General features: G+C 51.6%; 1 protein-coding gene across 4 annotated transcripts; it reads right to left on the bottom strand.

Annotated features, from left to right (window-relative positions):
• Window positions 1–15,780: 15,780 nt before the first annotated feature.
• On the bottom strand, window positions 15,781–18,506 carry Cdkn1c (cyclin dependent kinase inhibitor 1C). 4 transcript variants are annotated; one of them, XM_029479125.2, is made up of 4 exons: window positions 18,295–18,506; window positions 17,201–18,158; window positions 16,554–16,692; window positions 15,781–16,463 (listed from the first exon to the last, which is right to left on the bottom strand). In XM_029479125.2, the coding sequence occupies exons 2-3, from the start codon at window positions 18,147–18,149 to the stop codon at window positions 16,559–16,561; spliced, it is 1,083 nt and encodes a 360-aa protein (XP_029334985.1). In that variant the 5' UTR covers window positions 18,150–18,158; window positions 18,295–18,506; the 3' UTR covers window positions 15,781–16,463; window positions 16,554–16,558. The 4 variants fall into 4 exon arrangements, with proteins under 4 accessions (XP_029334985.1, XP_029334987.1, XP_021023835.1 ...); XM_029479127.2 differs by having other exon boundaries at window positions 17,201–18,117; window positions 18,295–18,504; XM_021168176.2 differs by having other exon boundaries at window positions 17,237–18,158; window positions 18,295–18,501.
• Window positions 18,507–19,517: the final 1,011 nt, after the last annotated feature.

Raw genomic sequence — 19,517 nt, 5'->3', positions numbered from 1 at the left:
GTGACAGGGAGGAGGGCCAGGGCATAGCTGCCCAGAAAAAAAAAATCACGTAAGGACACAAGAAGATGCAGTCTGTAAGCTAAGGACAGAGGCCTTGGGAGGGACTAGCTCCTTAGCCTCTCACTCTTCCTCTCTGACTCCCAACCTCCGGACATGGGACAGGGGACGTGAACTGCTGAAGCCCCTGGCTGTGGTGTTTCCTGTGAAAACCCAGCCTCTATCCCATCAGCCCACAAAGGAGATTCCTGCTCGGAGACAACAGCCTTGGCCTCTAGACGTTGGACCAGAGCAGCTGCTACCTGACCCTAGCCTAGAGACCTTTTTTTTGCAATTTTGTTAAGGTAGCTCTAGCCAATGTCCTTTACAAGTCTCACACTAGCACATGTTATGTGGGGGATCATGACAGTGTCCCCCACCATGCCATCCTCACAGATGGAGACAGTCAGTACATGTGCAGTCTCTGTGTCTCTTGATCACTAAATGTTAACAGAGTCTGGCCTGAGGACTAGAGAGATTTATTGCCTTGAAGATCCAGGGGAACCGCTGAAGGACCAAGCCTTGCCTAGGCTGTGAGCACGAGCCAGTCCTCCCTAACTGGAGTCAGCGGATCAGCTGCTTATGTCCCAGTGGCCCTTCCTTCTATCAGCTTCTTCACCCACACATGTTCAATTTTGCTTTATGTCAGAGTGATCTCTGATGTGAACTGTTCTGGGAGGTTTTGCATGCTTCTTCATGTCCTCTGGCCCAAAGTCAGTCCCCAGGTTTCAGAAAACATCCACCTGTATTGGATGAGGAGGGGTAGAAGAAAAAGAAGAAAGAAAAATACAACACAAAACAAAAGCACCAGAAACAAAAGGGAGAGAGCTGGCGGCCTCTTCTGCAGAATCTTCCTGGAGGAGACAATTCATTTGGAGTGAACTGTTTCCTTTGTACGGGGATTCGGGGAGCATGCTGGTCGGGTTGGTCATAGATGTAAAGCCCCCGTCTTTTCCTTTGATTCAAATATTTAAATTCTCAAATATATATTCTGTGACAATTGAGTGGCAGCTGACCTCACTTATTTTCATAGAAAAAAATTCAGAAGGCAGGGGCCGCAGTTAATCTAGGCCCCCGCCTGTTCACAGGGGCACAGTCAGCCGCAGGTGGGGGGGGCATAATCCTTTTATTCAGACATTTGGCTTAAAAGAATAACAAGGGGGGAAAGCTGGGACGTAATTACATTGCATGGAAAACAGGAAGATCTCTCTGTTTCTCTGTATGTCTCTCTGTGTGTGAGTCTGTCTTTCTCTGCCTCTCTGTCTGTCTCTTTCTGTCTCTGTCTCCCCTCTCTCTTCTCTCCTCTCTCCACTCTCTCAGCTCACTTGCTCACTTATGCTTTTCCATCATAGCAGTCTTGCTGCCAGAGACTATTTTCTCGGGAAAGGAATCATTGGTGTTTTCCTTGCTATTGTATCCACTCTGCCACCCCCATTTCCAGGGGTGTTCGTAGTTGAGTAGGCTGCCACATTCGGGCTCATTCATTCATTCACCAAGCCACTCATTTCTTCCACTCCAAGCAAAAACTTATTGTGTGCCGGCTTAAGCAGGCCCAGGCTAGGTAGTTTAACCAGACCCTACCGACACAGCTCCCTACTAAAAACCCCCTTCGAAGAAAGAGAAAGGAACTCTAAGCTCCCGAGAGGATAGCCCCAAAGTCCTGATAGATACCATAAGTCTTAAGGGGCCTCCGGATCACCTGAGTCTACAGAGAAGGGGAAGGAGGGGCCCTCCCCTGGGCCAGCCAGGCAAGACTTTGGCACAGCTGGTGGCCAAATCCTACTCCCAGGGCCCTGGTCCCAGAGGACCCTGGCCCAGTCCATCAGCAGGCTGGGCCTTTAATGTTTAAAGATCTCTCCCCTCGTTTCAAAAACTCCCTGACACGGTTTTCTGTGATGCGTGGGCTGTAGGGACATCTGTCTTCTATACCTAATAAAGTCGCCGGGACTCAGAATGAACTCCGCGTGGCTTTGAATCCGGGCTCACATATGGTTGGTAATTAGCTGGCTATCTCTTGGCGTTAAATGATTTTTTTTTCTCGCCCGGTTCGCATCCATAATAGACACGAACAGAGTTGCGATTGTTCGCTGTTGCGGGACGTTCTGCGCCTGAATGAGCGGGGGGCTGCTGCGTCGACGCGGATTTGACATATGGTTGCGCGGAGCCCAGAAGAATGGGCCCCTGTGTGTTCGACCCGGACGCGGCGGCGCTGGCCGTGCCAGCCCGGCGGAGACCCGGGTGCCCGACGGCGCAGGAGGAGCGGGCGCCGCAGCCGCGGGCGTACCGTCGGGGCGCAGGGTCCCCGTTGTCCAGCCTTGCCAGGCAGAACGCAGACTGGGACGCTGGAAGTGCAGGGTCGCTGTGCGGGGTTGCATGCGTGCATGGGTGCATGGGATGGGGGTGTGTGTGGAGTGCGGGGCATGGATGGATGTGTAGACGGATGGAAGAAGGACTGATGGATTCGTGGATGGAAAGACGGATGGATGGCTGCAATGATGGAAAGATGGATGAACGGATCCCGGACTCCTGCGCCGCCCCGGTCCGGCGTGGTGCCCGTGCAGGCCTCGAAGCACGGCGGGGGAGGCTCTACGGCTGCCGCAGCCCCATTGTGAAGCCCGTGAGACAATGAGCGGCCCGAGGAGGCACCTGCTCGCCTGAAAGGCCCATAAATCGCCGCCGGGTCCAGCTGCCTTCCCGCCCCTCCCCGAGGACCGGCGGGCCGAGTCCTGCCTTGGCCGGGAGGGGGAGGCTCGGTCGTCGGTCCCGGCAGAGCGATCCGGGCCACCGTGGCGCGCGTCTGCCCTTCTGCCTGGGCGCAGCTGCCTGCACCCCCAACTGAGTCCCTGAGGCCTACTCTGCCTCCCTCTGTCCTGGGGTGGCCTCCGGCTGCAGCCGTCCCTCCTGCAGGGCATGCACCCGGCCGGGAGACTTCTGACCCACCAGAATCGGGGTGTAACTAGGCAGCTTCAGAAACGAATTCTTGCGTTTTTGAACCCCGGTTGTTACAGATTCTAACACTCACAGTGTTGGGAGCTTGTAAAAGTGTGGGTCTCCTTGTTTCCCCCAGGATTTGGGAAAAACAATCCTTGCTGCGCTCCTCGTTTTGCTAAGCTAGGGCCCAACGCCATTGGTATTAGTTCTAACTACTTGTTCAGGCGGGAACTGGCTGAAGCCTTGCCTGCTGATCTGGGTCCACTTCCAACCAACTTCCCTGTGTCCGTTGAGTGGGGAAGTGGAGCAGGCTCAGAATGAGTTCAACGCCTCTGGGAAGTTTTCCTATGCAAACAGCACCAACTTCCCCTCACAGTAAGGAAAGCAAGTCCAGGGCTGTGGTCCTCTCCAGAGACCCTGCTCGGGGAGGGGGGGGGGAGGGGCTAGTCTTTTCCAAAGCACACACCACAGAGCACACTTGGGATGGCTGAGGACTTTGATTGGGCTGGGGAAAACTTTAAGTTTGGACTGCCAATATATCTGCCTCCCTGTTGGAAAGGGACACAATGGCTGAGGTGGACAGGAAGTGGCAAATGCCACCTGGAAGGGCCCTTGCATTCTAAGGCTTTCCATGGGGTCCCCCAGGTTCATGGAAGAGGCTTTTCTCCAGGACAGCCACAGGAAGGGCAGGAGTGGGGATAAAGAGCCCATTTATTGTTTTGTTGGTTTAGGTTTGAGTTGATTTTGCCTTTTTGAAGCAGGGTCTTACTCTATAGCCCAGGCTGGCCGAGAATTCGTGGATATCCTCCCTGCCTCAGCCTCCTGAATACTGAGTTCATCAGCATGAACCACCCCCTCCCCTATAAAACTGGATTTCACTGTATTCCAGGTTGATCGGGAGCTCGTTATATAGCCCAGGATAGCCTCCAACTCTTGACAATCTTCTTACCTTAGCTTCTCAAGTACTGAGATGACAGGCATTAGCCACCATGTGTGCCTACAAGAGCCACATTTAAATTGCTAACAATACATGACACAAGGGGCAAGAGGGGCCAAATTTGAGTAGAGGGAGGCTGAGACTCAACTGAAGCACCCTTTCTGTTGGACACTCGATCTCTGTTCAATGAGAGCAGGACTTGGCAGCCTCACTCCCGTTGGACTCTTCAGGCATTGGCACACACCTACCAGGACTTTCTTCCAGGAAAAGGCATGTGTTCAGTCCCCAGGTCCTTGCCAGCACCAGCCCTAAGCTGGCTGCCTACATGCATCCCACTGGACAGCCACACAGGCCACATCCTGGAGGCTAGAAGAGTTGGCATAGTGGAGCAGGGCCACAGCAGGTCTCTTGGTGGGACAGGGTGTATGTGTAACACACAGGTATGTGTCACACACAGGTGTCTAGGATCGAAGGTGTGACAATTTCTGACATTCTGGTGTCATCTCTGTCCTTCCCCCATGTCCTATTAAAAGGCCAGAATTCCTCCCCCACCTTTCCCTCCCTCACATATTAGAAGAATTTGTTCCATTTCCTTTGATGTCTTTTATAAGTTGCATCTCATTTCCTGCTTGGGCATTTCTAACCTCCAGTGACTCCAACTTGGGACACTTGCTGTGGCTGCCTGTCGTGGCTGTGTGGCTGGTTTCCTTGACACCCCACCCAGCAGCCAGTTTAAAAGGGCCCAGTCCTCTGTGTGCAATGGCTAGCTGCCTTCCCCTCTTTTCTTCCAGTGGTTCCCTGGGAGGGATGGTCCTATTCACAGCAAAAGCAGCCTGCTCACTACAAGCCCCTGTGCCTCCCCTGAGGTCTCTCACCATCTCCATTTTTCATTTTTCCAATGTTTTTCCCCCTTCAGAGGTCCCTTTCTGCCCATTCCACCACTTTACACAGACTGATGGGGTGGGCGGGCCTGACATCCTCAGCATCACAAGAGCCCAGCTTAGTTGGTGTTCAAAGCCTTTGAGGGGTAGAGCTGGCAGGGTAGTGGGTCTACAAGGGCAGGATCAGGGAAATACCTACTCAAGCCTGGCTCCACCAACCCTCAAACACAGCTATAAAAGTGCAAGGAACCCCTGAACTAAGCAACTGAGGGCAGGGAGACAAATCCAACTCTTCCCTCCTCTCTCTTTCTTCCCCGTTTCCTTCTTTTCTTCCTTTTAGCTTTATATTATATTTCTATTTTATGTGTGGGGTGCACACTAAGGCCTGCATGTGTAGAAGCCCAGAAGACAAATTGAAGGAATCAGTTCTCTCCTTTTACCATGTGGGGCCTCAGGGTAGTCAGGTGGTCAGGCTTGGCAACAAGTGCCTATATTCACAGAACTCTTATTCCCTCCTCCTCCTCCTCCTCTTCCTCCTCTTCCTCCTCTTCCTCCTCTTCCTCCTCCTGTCTTCTGTCTTTTGATGCTGGAGACAGAGCCCAGGGACTTCGCACATGCTAAGTAAGTGTTCTACCACTGAGCTCTGTCTCAGCTTCTCTTCTCTTCCCCCACCCCCCGCGCTCTTCTCTTCACCCCTCCTCCCTCCTCATCTATGAACTGGGCTCTGGGTTGAAGCAGAGCACCATCAAAATCATTGTGAACATCTAAGGGCAGATCCTGAACTGTGTGATGTAACCCAAGAATGTAAAAAAGGCAAAGCCCAAATTCCCTGACCCTTTAGGGTACCATGAACAAACAAAAGAAAAGGTTCAGCTGTCAACAGGAAAACAGAGGATATAGACCTCTCAACAGGGACCAAGAACTGGGCACTGCCTGTTGTTGGGCATCCCATCCCTATGAACTATGACTGTTTTCTTTGTAGGTGATAATGGGGTTTGAACCTAGGGCCTTGCACATGCTAGGTGAATGCTCTACCATTAAGCTATTTCCTCAGCTACCCTGTGCACTATGACAAAACACTTGACACTGTGATGCATATGAAAAGCTGAAAGTATTTCTGACATTCAAATAGCTTGCATGTCCAGGACAAGGCACCTGTAGGTTAGCACCTGTAGGCTGCTTTCTACTTCCAAGATGGTAGCTAGTGCAAGGGAAATGAAGGTGTCTAAGACTTCATGATAGAATCCACTCTCCCAAGCCTTAATGCTCAATAAGACTATCACACAGGCCTCCTAGACACAGGCACCTCCCAGCCCAGCCCCGAGTATCAAACATCTTCACCCTGTCCTCTCAGGTCTGCATTCACTACATCTTTAAGGACTTGTCATCCAAACCTTGGATTTTTGTTCAAGACTGAAGGTTAAATGTTAAGGCCAAAGGATAAACCTCCATGATACCATCAACATGAAATCCCAGCCCCCTCCCCACAGAGATTAAGGAACAGGGCTGGGACTCCCCTTTAACATGCAAAGACCATGAAATGTCTCCTAGGCCTCATACCAGACATGGGTGGGAATGGAATTATCATTATGGGAGCCTTGGACTCTTTACAGATAGAAGTATCTAGTCTGTCTATGTGAAGACCAGAGTAAGTTTAATATACCCTGAGGACACTGACACCGTACTCTGCTTCTATACTCCTCATCAAAAAGGGGAAACAGACCCACAGAGGGAAACAAACTCGTCTGCCTTTTTTATGACGGAGAAGCCAGACCCATAGGGAAGCAAGAGGAGTCAGACTGTGGCAAGGAGAGGAAACACAGAACAGGAAGAGCCCAGCATAGCTACAGCCTCCTGCTGCCTGGAGCTAGGCTGGACCCACCACAGTCAATGTGAGTTGGACAGCTACAATCCCTGTTTACATGGATACTGACCAAGGAGCTTAACTTTCTCTGAGCATGCAGCCATGAGCCAACCATCTCAATCCAAGCCCCAGCCCATGGTCCCTACGACTGCAAATGTGCGCCTGGGGCAGCCCCCTGGGAATATAAGTAGGTGGTTTCAAGGGAAAGAATAAAAACTTATATTTTTCCAAATTTTACATACATATGTTTGTTTTTGTTTGTTTGTTTGTTTGTGTTGAGGCTGGGTCTTATGTAGCTCAGCCTGGCTTTGAACTCACTATGTACTAGAGAATGACCTTGAATTTCTGATTCTCCTTCCTCCACCTCTTGACCTATTCCACCATGCTTAGGTAAGAAAAGATGAGTTCTAACTGCATACAAACCATTATGGTCCTAAAGGGTAGCTCATGGCAGCTGAGGAACCCAGTCTGTCTCTCAGTTGATGAGACCCTCAGCTTGCTAGGTAGGCTCCTTCAACCATTAGCATCCCCATGAGCTAATCCCCTTCTTAATTCCTATTGATCACCAAAGATGGATCAATGACTCCAAAGCTCAGTAGCAACATAGGAAAAGTCAGGGTCCCAGGGCAAGCATACATGGATGCCTTCCTCCAGCATGGAGCCACCCAACAAGGAAGTAAGAGAGTGGATACACAGTAGTATTGAGTACAAAATTACCCAGCATCTCCTAAGACTTGGTAAGGGCCTTACAGAGAACAGTGTGAGATGGGCACCACTGATGAAGGCTCTTGGATTGGGCAATGCTGATGAAGGCCCCTGAAAACAGAGAAGAAGACTTGCTTGCTGGACAAAGCCAGTGGTGCATAAATGCAGTGAGCATGTGCAGGAAGCAGGGATCTACTCACCTCACTACAGAAAAAAAAAAAAAAATCGGAAACAGAAGTTTAAGATGAGTAAAATGTAACCATCTTTGAAAAGCGGAGGGGAGCTTGCTGTTATTTTGTGTTAGACTAGAATCGCTGGCCCTGTTTTCAAACTCCCCTAAGAAGCTTTCAGGAAGTGTAAGCAATACTATTACAAGGTGCTGAGAAAATTCAAGATCAGATACAAAGTTACCGAAAAAGAAACATTAAGGCCTAGATGGTGATGATGCCAAACTTTACAACCTGAGTTCTATCCCTGGGACCCACACCAAGGAAGGAGAGAACTGACTCCCCAAGTTGTCCTCTGATCTCCAGACATACACACAATACACATGCTCCTACACACACACACACACACACACACACACACACACACACACACATGTCTACTCATAAATGTAGGGCCCAAGAGAGTCAAAGTTCACTGGATAAAGACTTCGTGTCACTAACCATGAAGACATGAATCCAATTTTCCAGACCCACATGGTGGAAAGATAGAGCCAACTCTCACAAGTTGTTCTCTGACTTCCACATATGTGAGCACATGCAAACATACATACAAAAATTAAATATAATAAAATAAATAAATGTAAAAGCAGATTTTAAAACAGAAAATAGGTGTGTGTGCAAATACATACAAGCATTGTGTGATAAGGTACATGCATATACTCATGTGTATCATGTACACACACATACACACAACACAGAAACAAAGTCAGAAGGTTGCCAGTGAGTGCCTTGGCTAAGTATTTTAGTGGTTCTGTCTCACTGGCTCCTGAATTCAGTGTCCTTGCCAACCTGTGCCGGCAGTTATTTGGTTCCTGCCTACGTGCACATTTTCCTGATGTGGCAAACAGAAAGCCATTTGGGAATTTTAAACAATTTTTTTCTTTTTTGGACACAGGATTTTGTATAGCCAGGCTGCCCTTCAACTTGCTGTGTAACAAAAATGACTTTCAACTTTGGTTGTCCTGTCTCCACCTCTGAGAGCTGGGGTCCCAGGCATGCATCATCACACCGGATTGATGTGATGCTGGGGATGGAATCTAGGACTTCCTGTATGCCAGGCAAGTGCTCAACGGACTGAGTGGCATCTCCAGACCCAAGAATTTATTTTAATCTTTTTTTTTTTATTTCTTTATGAATCCTGGTTACAGTCCATTAAAAGCTGTGCGTATTTAACATATTACATGAGTTCTCTACTCATTGGTGACTCTTACGGCTTTGGCCCCCCTTTTTTTTTCATGTATAGAGTGCATACATGTATGTGCACATGTATATGCATGAATTACACATATGTATAATGTACATGAGTGTTCACTTGTATGTGGTATGCATGTGTGTTCAAATGTGTGGATGTACATGTGTGTGCATGTGTGCTCAATGGACCTGGGGTTAACATTGAGTCTTCAGTTTCTCTCCATCTTATTCACTGAAGCAAAGAGGCAGAGTCTCTTAGTTGAACCCAGAGCTCAGTGATGTGGCTGGACTCCAGAGATCACCTGTCTCTGTCGTCTGTAGTTCTGGAACTACTGGCAGGCCAACATACTCACCTGGTGTTTACCTGGGCTCTGAGGATCTGAAGTCCTACTGTCTGTGTTTATATGACAAACACATTAACCATGAAACCATTCCTGACCTTAATTTGTTTTGAAATTTTATGCTTGTGTGTGTGTGTGTGTGTGTATGTGTGTGTGTATGTGTATGTGTGTGTGTATGTATGTGTGTATCCACCTCCCATTACCTCTACTGTCTTCCTTCCTGGAAGTGCACTGAACTCATTAAGAAGTTTTTGATTTTTTTCTTTTACTGCTTAGTATTTTGCTCAAAGGGGAAAAAATGCTTGTGTTTGAAAATCAGATGACAACTACCTTATGCCCTGAAGTCAACTCCACACTAAGAGCTGCCAGGATGGCTGTAGATTCTTTGTCCCTCTCGCCCCTGAGAAGCAAACTCTGCCTCCTGTTTCTTTTTGTTTGTTTGTTTGGTTTGGTTTGGTTTGGTTTGGTTTGGTTTGGTTTGGTTTGGTTTGGTTTGGTTTGGTTTTCGAGACAGGGTTTCTCTGTATATAGCCCTGGCTGTCCTGGAACTCACTTTGTAGACCAGGCTGGCCTTGAACTCAGAAATCCGCCTGCCTTTGCCTCCTGAGTGCTGGGATTAAAGGCATGTGCCACCAGGGCCCGGCTTTTGCCTCCTGTTTCTTGAGTCTGGAAGTCTCTGTGCTGAGAATCACATGCAACAGAGGTAATGAGATACCACTTTCAGGGCTGGGTTAAGAGGTTGCTCTGCTTCTGCCTGGGACACGGACACACAAACACTCACACACACAAACTACTAGCTCATGGCCTCTGGCATCCACAGGCCCAAGGACAAGACTAAGTGCAGGGGGTGGGGGGTGCTGCTGGCAGTTTCTTCCTGGATGAGGCAGGCGATGAGCTGTGTTGGAGGTTGATCTCAATTCTGCCCCATAAAGCACTGCCACACTATTCCCCCAGCTCTCCCCAGACTCCCAACTCATAACCACACAGCATAGACCAGTTCTTGACTTAACAAAAGACTTGGGATAATTGTTAGCTGTGAAAGAGAAGACAACAGTTGTGATCCACACCTGACTCCATGCTGGTAGTGTTGTGTGCGGCAGATGTAGCCATGGCGAGAGCTGGACAGCATGGGAACTGAGATGGTGCTGAAGCCATGTGGACGAAGGAGAAAGATCATTTCCAGAGCTTCTAAGGGCAGTAAAGATCAAAGCGTTTCTTCCCAAGTCCATAAGGCTGGCTGAGTGAGGCCACTTCCCCTTTGTATTCCCAGGCTAATCTACATTGCACATCCCAAGATAGTCAGTATCTCCACAGCTGGATTTGGTATTGGTAGGAACTGTCTCTGACTCTCAAGAGTCTGTGAATCATTTCTGAACATATTTCCACTTGTATTAGTTCATATCCTGTTACTATAACATATTATATGAAACTGGATACCTTATCAAATGAAAAGATTTGCTTAGCTCAGAGTGTCATAGGTTTTAGGAGACAATACAATACCAGGACCTGCTGGTTTCTGTTGAGAGCTTCATGGTAGGCACCTGGGAGAGGAAGAAAACACATCCCAAGGTGGGAAACCAGAGAATGATGAAGGATCCCATTATCCTTTCCCAGGGTCTACTTCCAGTTTACTAAGGACCTCCAGCTATCTCCTCTACCTCTTCAGACCAAAATCCGGGGGACAGAGCTTTCATCCCATGAGCCCTTGGGATGAAAACATTCCAACACTGTACAAAACATAGCACCAAGCCCCCAGAATGCCAAGACAGTACCACCAGGTTTCTGTTGTCCTTCTTGTAGATGGTGATCTGGGAAGTGTATCTGTTAACTTGGTTTTCACTGTGCCGCATAACGAGCCCCTCAATGGATGACAGAAAGCAAGGAGCATTTCTCACTCTCTACGATAGCCAGACTAGTGGGTTATGGATGAACTCTCTGCTCTGTCTTCTGGGAAGGAGCAGCGAGTCTCAGATGTTGACAGTCCCAAGGCCAAGACAAAATGGCAGAAGATTTTCGAAGCAACATAGAACAGTCATATTTTGCTAGGCAGCAAGAGTCACATGTGAAGGTCTGATAGAGTGCAGGAGAGGCAGACTGTCCTGCAAGGAAGGGCAGCAGATATCCTGGTAATACTGCAAGTGACCTCAGAGCCAGTTAGAGGACTAAGCACAGCTCTGATTCTTCATTTTAGGCCAGGTCAAAGAAGCCAATGAACAGAGATAAAGTCTCAGTTCTCGGTTCTTTTTATTTTTTTTTTATTTTTTATTTTTTTGGTTTTTCGAGACAGGGTTTCTCTGTGTACCCCTGGCTGTCCTGGAACTCACTGTGTAGACCAGGCTGGTCTCGAACTCAGAAATCCGCCTGCCTCTGCCTCCCAAGTGCTGGGATTAAAGGCGTGCGCCACCACGCCCGGCCCGGTTCTTTTTAATTATGCTGTCTTGGTCATGTCTCAGTTCTCAGTTCTTTTTAATTATGCTGTCTTGGTCATGTGCAAGCTGGAAGAAGGTTTCTATCCTTAAATTTAAAATTATTTTCCTTTTGAGATAGGGTCCCCACTAGCAACTCAGACTGACCTGGAGTTCTTGGGCACTAGACATGAACCATACACATCTGATTCTAGGTTTGACTTTCCATTTTCTTTTTGTACTATAGACTAATTCAAGAGGTTTTTTTTAACTGGAGGTTTTTGTTTTAGAGCATCTTGTTTGGCCTAGGACAGTCTCAAAAGCTCTTAGACTGCTAAATCACATCCCCAGTACAGATTTTCTTTCTTTTCTTATTTTTATTACAGTGCGTGTGTGTGTGCTTGTGTGTGTCTGTGTGGATGTGGGTGTGTATGTGTGTGTGTTTGGGTGTGTGTATTTGTGTGTGTTTGTGTGTGTGTATGTGTATGTGTGTGGATGTGTGTGGATGTGTGTGTATGTGTGTCTGTCTGTGTGTGTGTCTGTGTGTGTATGTGTGTCTGTGTGTGTGTATGTTGTGTCTGTGTGTGTATGTGTGTCTGTGTGTGTATGTGTGTCTATATGTGTGTCTATGTGTGTGTGTGTGTATGTGTGTCTGTGTGTGTCTGTGTGTGTGTATGTGTGTCTGTGTGTGTCTATGTGTGTATGTGTGTGTATGTGTGTATGTGTGTCTGTCTGTGTGTGTGTGTTTGTGTGTGTGTCTGTGTGTGTCTGTGTGTGTCTGTGTGTATGTGTGTGTATGTGTGTCTGTGTGTATGTGTGTATGTGTGTCTGTGTGTGTGTATGTGTGTATGTGTCTATGTATGTGTGTGTATGTGTGTCTGTCTGTGTGTGTGTGTGTGTATACACATGGGGTACACATAGTACAACTTGTGGGAACTGGTTTTCACTTTTCACCACCTGGGTATCAGGGATCAAACCCAGGCCATCAGCCTTGGCATCAGGTACCTCTGCTTGCTTGCCAGCCGATTTCTGTTCTCTGGTTCATCTGAACTGGTGGTCGACATGATGCAAAGAGAAGAAGCCCTGAAAACTGGTCCCCAAAAGGAACTCCCTCGTTGTTGGGATCAGAACACTGTAGGCTCTCTGGGAGATAGCATGGTGCTTTGTCTCAAAACTAAACAGGCTCCTTCCATGGGTCACATCAACTGAGCTCCTTGGTATTTGCCCAGATGAACTGAAAGATGGGATGTATACAGATGTTTACAGGGACTTGACTCAAACTTGCCTAAACTGAAAGCAGCCATGATACCCTTCAGAGGAGGTGGGACAAATAGTGTAGAGCACCCTACAGCCACAATAATTGTGTGCTAAAAAGAAAGGGAAGCCACAAAAACGCCATGGGGAAGCCTTGAATGGACGCAGCTAGTCTAAAAAGGGTGCACACAGTCATTCTGAAAGACAAGACTATGGGGGCCAAAAAGATCAGGGTTGCTGGGGGTACAGGCAGAGGGCAGATGGATTCCACTCTTTGATCATACGGTAAACACAGGGCATCACTCATTGTCTAAGCCTGTAGACGGGACAACCCACCAAATGTGAGCCTGAATGTAAATTGTGAACTTTCACTAATGACAATGTGTCAAAAACAAAACAGCAGAAGCCCAGATCTGTGGTGTTGACCCTGGAGAGCAGCCAGACTATGCACCGGTCCGTTCTCTCCTGTGCCAGCAGTGGTACTGGGCAAGCTAGCTTGCCTCTCTAAGCCTCAGTCCCTACATCTGTAACATGGGTGCTCACACCTCACCAGAGGACTGTTGAGATAATGAACCTGTTCTGAGGTTCTCGAGGCCTGTCTTGAGGAGAAGGAAAATCAGCATGCTGAGGGGCCTGAATTGCAACTTAGATCTCAAAGCAGGAAGCTTGGCCCATCCCCTCCCTGCACTCTGGCAACCTGCTCCCACCCCCATTCCTCACATCCACTCTAGAAACTTCAGGCCTTCCAGCTAAATACATCTCACAGCAATCCCAAACCCCTTGCCTCTACTCTAGCTCCAGGAATACCCCAGAGCCTCAGAGCCTCGGTCATGCATAGTCCCTCTACCAGTCCCATTGATCTTGTTCAGCCAGCATGTGCAAGGGGCCAGGAATCACTGCACCCTGGTTTAAGCAAAACTTGGGTGTTCCTTGGCTGTGTTCAACACTGGTCTTTGTGTACTGTGGTTCACTGGGTTGATATTTGCTTCCAACACAGAGGGTCTTGGGAAGCCTGGAACTGCAGGTTTAGTCTTCTGTGTTCGCTGGCATCCTTTGGCATTTTAGCCACCTAGCCTCTGTAGCACAGCAACTTCCTGCTGTGCCCCACCTTCCTGCTGGCTTTCCTGCTCTCTGCCTGCAAGGGAGCCCTTTGCCTTCGTTCACCACTGCCTTACACAAAACCCTGCCAATCAGACCCTAGAGGTCAAGGGACAAAGGTGGCCCAGCAGTCACATCCCAAAATGCACACTCACCCTCAATAGCATAACCCATATGATGGTAGTCTAAGTCCCAGCAAGGCCCCAGGCAGCCCCTGAGAGCCTGACGGCCCCTCATGGCCTCCCTTCCTCCTCTTCCTCTGCTCCTGCATAGTCACCCTTCTTCCCTTTCCTCCTTCATGGTCCAGGCTGTTCTGTTGAGGGATCCTGGATCACCCCCATCTAGACCTTTCCCAGTATGACCTCCTACCCACCATCATGTGTCTTTACCACTCGGATGGTTAGTTCCATAGGCCTACCAACTACCCCCCTGTCTTGGGCACAGGACAGGGCAGTACCACCCAACATCCTGCATGTCTAAGGCAATAGCCATAGGACACCAAATATTTCCCAGCTCAAACAGAGAAACTTGTTCCCAAGGTCAAGCAGGCCTGGCTAGGACCACACGGGCTCAGACTCACATGTGTGATGTTGCTTCCTCCATCAGGTATCTTGAATATCTGCTGCAGACCCTGCCACACCCATGAAATGGCCTCTGTGTTCTCACACAGCCCTGGATGCTTCTGAGGAACCCCCAAAGCAACACAGAATGTGGGGGTTATAGGTGGGTCCTAGGTCGAGTGTTTGTGAGAATCGTTTGTGAGAATCGTGGCAAAGAACAGAGGCCTGGCCGACCTTCACACAGAGGCCTCTCTGCTGTGTGTGTGCCACATAGCTCACTGTAGTCCTTGAGACCCAACGACTACCTGCCAGGTTTCTGGCCCAGCATGCTCCTAATAGTTGGGACCTAACCCAAACCTCTGCTGTCCAGCACCTCAAGTACCATGGCCACCCTCAAGACATCAAAGAAAGGGCTGCCCTAGCACACAGGTGAATGCTGGGAGTTCCCCCCACCCCCATGGGCACATACAGTAAGTAGCTTTCCTTGCTGGGTTCTAATTCCTGGGCAAGCTGAGGGCTGCTGCCCTCCTTGAAGTATGCCCTCTTAATGGGATGGGGGCATTTCTCAAAGTCTGACCACACTGGGCCTCTAAGGTATTCAGGGAAGGCTAAGTTAATCATACACACCCACACATCTGTAAAATTTTGGTCCAGCCTTGTACAGCCTGATAATGTCCATGGGTTCTTCTCTATTGGCCCACAGAACTTTGCAAGGGCTTCGTGGGCCAGTCTGGTTTATATCACCTTCTCCTTTGAAAGCCATCACTTTATAGGCCAGGTATAAAGAACCCTTCCCTTTTTTAACTAAAAGGGGTCTCTTTGGATCCAGTGGACTGGCAGGAGACAGGGCATGGCGATGTAGGAGCCACAGCTTTGAATTCTCGCACACAAACTAGATCAGGACCCATCCCCAGTCCACCCCACCCTGTGTTCTTCCCTAGAATATTTCATCACCCCCTCCCCACTCCCTACTAAGCTATCACGCTGCCCACTTTTGGGAAAGCTCTGGTGTATAGACCTAGGGGCCCTGGAACCTTCAGTGCCCCACTGTGATCGCATGGAGAACTTCTGTGTGTACATGGGAGTTTACATTGTTCTAAGCCCTGCAAGTGCCCATCAGGGTCTGGCTGGACAAAAACATGAGGGTCTGTTAGGGACAGGCACTTGTTTCTCAAACTCCTGAGAAGCAGGTCAGTAGGTCCTGTGAAAGTTGTTCCCCTTTCTTGTAAGCAGCCAACAACTCTGTCAAGTGGTGGCAATGTTTGGCTGACTCCCCTTTTGACACCCACCATATTCATTTGCCTTGGCGCTGAGCTACAAAAGTGTAAAAGAACAAGAAGACTACAAATGTGATTTTTGTTGGGCCTCTTTATTTAGAACCTGGCGGACGAGGAGCCCTGGGCAGTTGGTATGGGCAGTATAGGAACCATTTCGACTGTCTGGTCACCAAGTTTAAGAGCAATCTAATGAAGTGGGGGACACTGTAAGCTAACTGAAGATGAATGTGTGGGGGCTTTTACTCAACAACCATTCCCCTAGAGTCTAATATAAAAGTAGATTTACATTTGTGGGTAATCTGAAGCTGGTGGTTTCTAGTGCCTTTGGTAATAATCAATAACCCAGCAGTTGCACGGCAGAGGGATCCACGCATGGATAAATACAAATATTAAATTAGCATAATTTTTTAACTTTTTGTACAAATATACATGCTTTTTCCTTTTTCTCATCTTTTTCCTTCGTTCTACATTTTCTAGTTTCTCTTTTTGTTTTGCACTGAGAGCGAGTAGAGATTAAACATTTTACATAAATGATTTAAAGCTTTACACCTTGGGACCAGCGTACTCCTTGCACATGGTACAGAGTGTTCTCAATACATTGCACAGTTTTCAGATTTCCACAAAACCGTGGGCTGCTCTGCGCAGCCATCTCCGGTTCCTGCTACATGAACGAAAGGTCCCAGCCGAAGCCCAGAGTTCTTCCACCGTCCGCTGCCCAGATGCCCAGCAAGTTCTCTCTGGCAGTTAGCCTCTAAACTGTGGGAAGAGGGACTCAGGTGAGCAGGCATAGCGGGAACCCCCCGGGGGCGGCCCCTCCGCGACCCCCGTGGGGGATGCCAGACTCACCTAACTCATCGCAGACGTTTGCGCGGGGTCTGCTCCACCGCGCCCACCCCAGGAGCCACGTTTGGAGAGGGACACCCTGGAGGGACTTCGTTCGACGCCTTGTTCTCCTGCGCAGTTCTCTTGCGCTTGGCGAAGAAGTCTGCGGGCGACAACGCGCGTCGGTCAGGGCGGGGCCGGCCCAGAGACCCGCGAGGAGACCCGCGGAGTGCGCAGGGCGCGGGGCCGGGGTGGGGGCGCCATCCCCGCCCGCGCCGAGGTCCGCGGCGGGTCAGCTTTGTTTACGTCGCCGCGCAATGTGCTGTGTAAGCATTTCCCCTTGTCCCGCGGCCAAGCCCCCCGGGGCTGCCGCCGCACTTAACCCCCTCCATGCCGCACACACGGCTCCCTAAGGGGCTCCCGCGGCCCGAGCCAAAGACCGCGATCCGAGTGGGTCGCGGCCAGGCTCGCCCTCCCACTGCACGCTCGGGAGCCTCAGCTGCACCCCTACCAGTAGGAAAGGGGTGCGGGCGCAACCGCGCCCTAAGCGCCGCGGGCCCTTTAATGCCACGGGAGGAGGCGGGGACCGGGCGAGGCCCCCGAGGGCGAGGGAGAGCCCGGCCGGCCGGACAAAGCGAGGCCGGGCCGGGGCGGGGCCGTGCGGGGCTCACCGGAGATGAGAGGCCCCGACAGCTTCTTGATCGCACCGTTCGCATTGGCCGCAGCAGTCCCGGCTGCAGGACGTCCTGGAATCCCCGAGAGAGGCTGGTCCTTCAGCTCCTGGCCGCGCTGCTCTTGATTCTCGTCCTGCTCCTCGACCGGCTCCCCATTCTGCTCCTCGACCAGCTCCGCACCCTGCTCCTCGACCGGCTCCGCGCCCTGCTCCTCCTCCGGCTCCTCGTCCTTCTCCTCGACCGGCTCTGCGCCCTGCTCCTCGCCCTGCTCAGAGACCGGCTCAGTTCCCAGCTCATCACCCGGCTCAGCACCCGACTCCTCGCCCTGCTCAGAGACCTGCTCAGGGACCTGTTCCTCGCCGTCCTGAGTCGCCACGTCCGGGTTCGCGTCCGGGATCGGGTCCGGAGTCGGGTCGGAGGTCGCGACCAGGGTCACCTCCGGAATCGGGTCTGAGGTCAGATCTGAAGCCGGGGCCGGGGTCGCGGGTGGGGTTGGCTCCGCGACCACGGCCGAGGCTGGGGCGCTGGGCGGCTGCTCAGGCGCCTCCTCTAGGCCGTCGGGGGCCTCGCCAGCCGGCGGCCCAGAACGCGGGATGACAGCCACGGCCACCGGGGGTGGCCGGGGCCCCAGCTGCAGGCGACAGCGCCCCACCTGCACCGTCTCGCGGTAGAAGGCGGGCACAGACTCGCTGTCCACCTCCATCCACTGCAGACGACCAGGGCCTCGAAGAGGCACATCCTGCTGGAAGTTGAAGTCCCAGCGGTTCTGGTCCTCAGCGTTCAGCTCCGCCAGGCGCATCCGCAGCTCGCGGCCCAGCTCCTCGTGGTCTACAGGCCCGAAGAGGCTGCGGCAGGCGCTGCTACGCGCTATCACTGGGAAGGTGTCGCTGGAGGCCAAGCGTTCCATCGCTGTTCTGCTGCGGAGGTACACGTCGGACATGCCCATGGTCGAAGGCTGTGCAAACGCGGGCAGCGAGAAAGAAGGGAACGGGAGGAGAAGGAAGAGGGGAGAGGAGGAGGGCGGAGGCTGGGCGTGGGTGAGACCCCTTGCACAGCCCGCGTCCGCCTCTGCCTAAGGACGCAGCGGCTACCTGGCTGATTGGTGATGGACGGCTCCTGCGTCTGGATCGCTTGTCCTGTCCAGCTTGGGCCGCGCCCCCTCGGAGCTTGCCTGCCTGTTCGCTTGCTCTCAGTCGGGCCTAGCCGGCACCCCTCGAGCACAGCGCACTCGGCCTGTGGAACGCCCAGCCCGCTGCGCCCCTTTATACGCGCTGGCCCCACCCCCGCGCGCGCGGGCCTCCTCACGATTAGCATAATGTAGTATTTTCAGTTTCAACAACACCGCGGCGATTGGAGGGTGCAGCCCGCCCCGCCCACAGAGGCCCTGCCCCCGCGCCACGCTCATTGGCTGCGCGCACACACCCCCGGGGCCGGGCGGGGCGGGTGACAGGCGGGCGCTGATTGGCGGCCGCACGGCGAGCGGGCTGCGCGGGACAAGGGGCGGGGCTCGAGTTAAAGAGCTCTGCGGGCGGTAACGTGACACCGCGACGCCCCTCCCCCTCGCCCCATCCCCCCCCCCGCCCCCCGCGGGCTCCTTTGTCTGCAGGCGGGGGCTCGCGCAGCCGCGACGCGCGCGCCCCCTCGGACCATGGAGCTGGGCACAGCCCCTCGGCGATGCCGACGTCGGTGCAGGTCCCTCGGTCCCCGCGGCCCGCGCTAGCCCTAGGACTGCGCCAATTGATTAGGGCTTTAACCTACCACTACCAGCTGGGTCCTGGTCCTGGCAGTACCGTGGCTGGAACCACCCTCTACACCCAGGCCTAAGTATCTGCCTTCAAGGCATCTGCACACCTGCTGGCCCTAAGACCCTCTATCACGGAGTTAGAGACAGGGTCACATCTATTCTTTTCCCGAGGAACAATACTGTGGAGATCTAAAAGATCTGTAGCCTGGTCTATAATAGGCCCACCTACCCGGGAGATGAGACACAAGTTGGGCCCATCCTAGCCTGTACCTACATCACGACACTGATAGATGCCTAGGACCTTAGGTTTGGGTCAGGCCATATTCGACCCCCAGTTTTGCCTACCTTAGTTGGCTGGAAGTAGTTATGCTAGAAAAGAGAGAATGACCCACCCCTCCTCCACAGCAGTGCCTCTTGGTGGGGCCCTGAATACTCACACAAACACACCCGACATGGCCTGACAGAGCCCCCCCCCCCCGCCCCTGCTGCCGCCGCTGCCGCCGCCAAAAGGAGTTCATTATTTAGGGCAGGGAGTCGAGAAGGTGACTCAGGCATGTGCCAGGAGCTGGC

This window comes from Mus caroli, unplaced genomic scaffold (genome assembly GCF_978045245.1).
Source record: "Mus caroli unplaced genomic scaffold, Mus_caroli_1 scaffold_8, whole genome shotgun sequence".
NCBI lineage: Eukaryota > Metazoa > Chordata > Mammalia > Rodentia > Muridae > Mus > Mus caroli.
This window is presented reverse-complemented; position numbering and strand designations above follow the sequence as displayed.

What these genes read in the sequence shown, in the direction of transcription:
- Cdkn1c (XM_029479125.2), bottom strand. Translation starts at nt 18,149, where the DNA reads ATGGGCATGTCCGACGTGTACCTCCGCAGCAGAACAGCGATGGAACGC. An exon ending in GTCGGGGCCTCTCATCTCCG is followed by an intron (nt 16,693 to 17,200) that starts GTGAGCCCCGCA and finishes TGTCGCCCGCAG; the next exon opens with ACTTCTTCGCCAAGCGCAAG.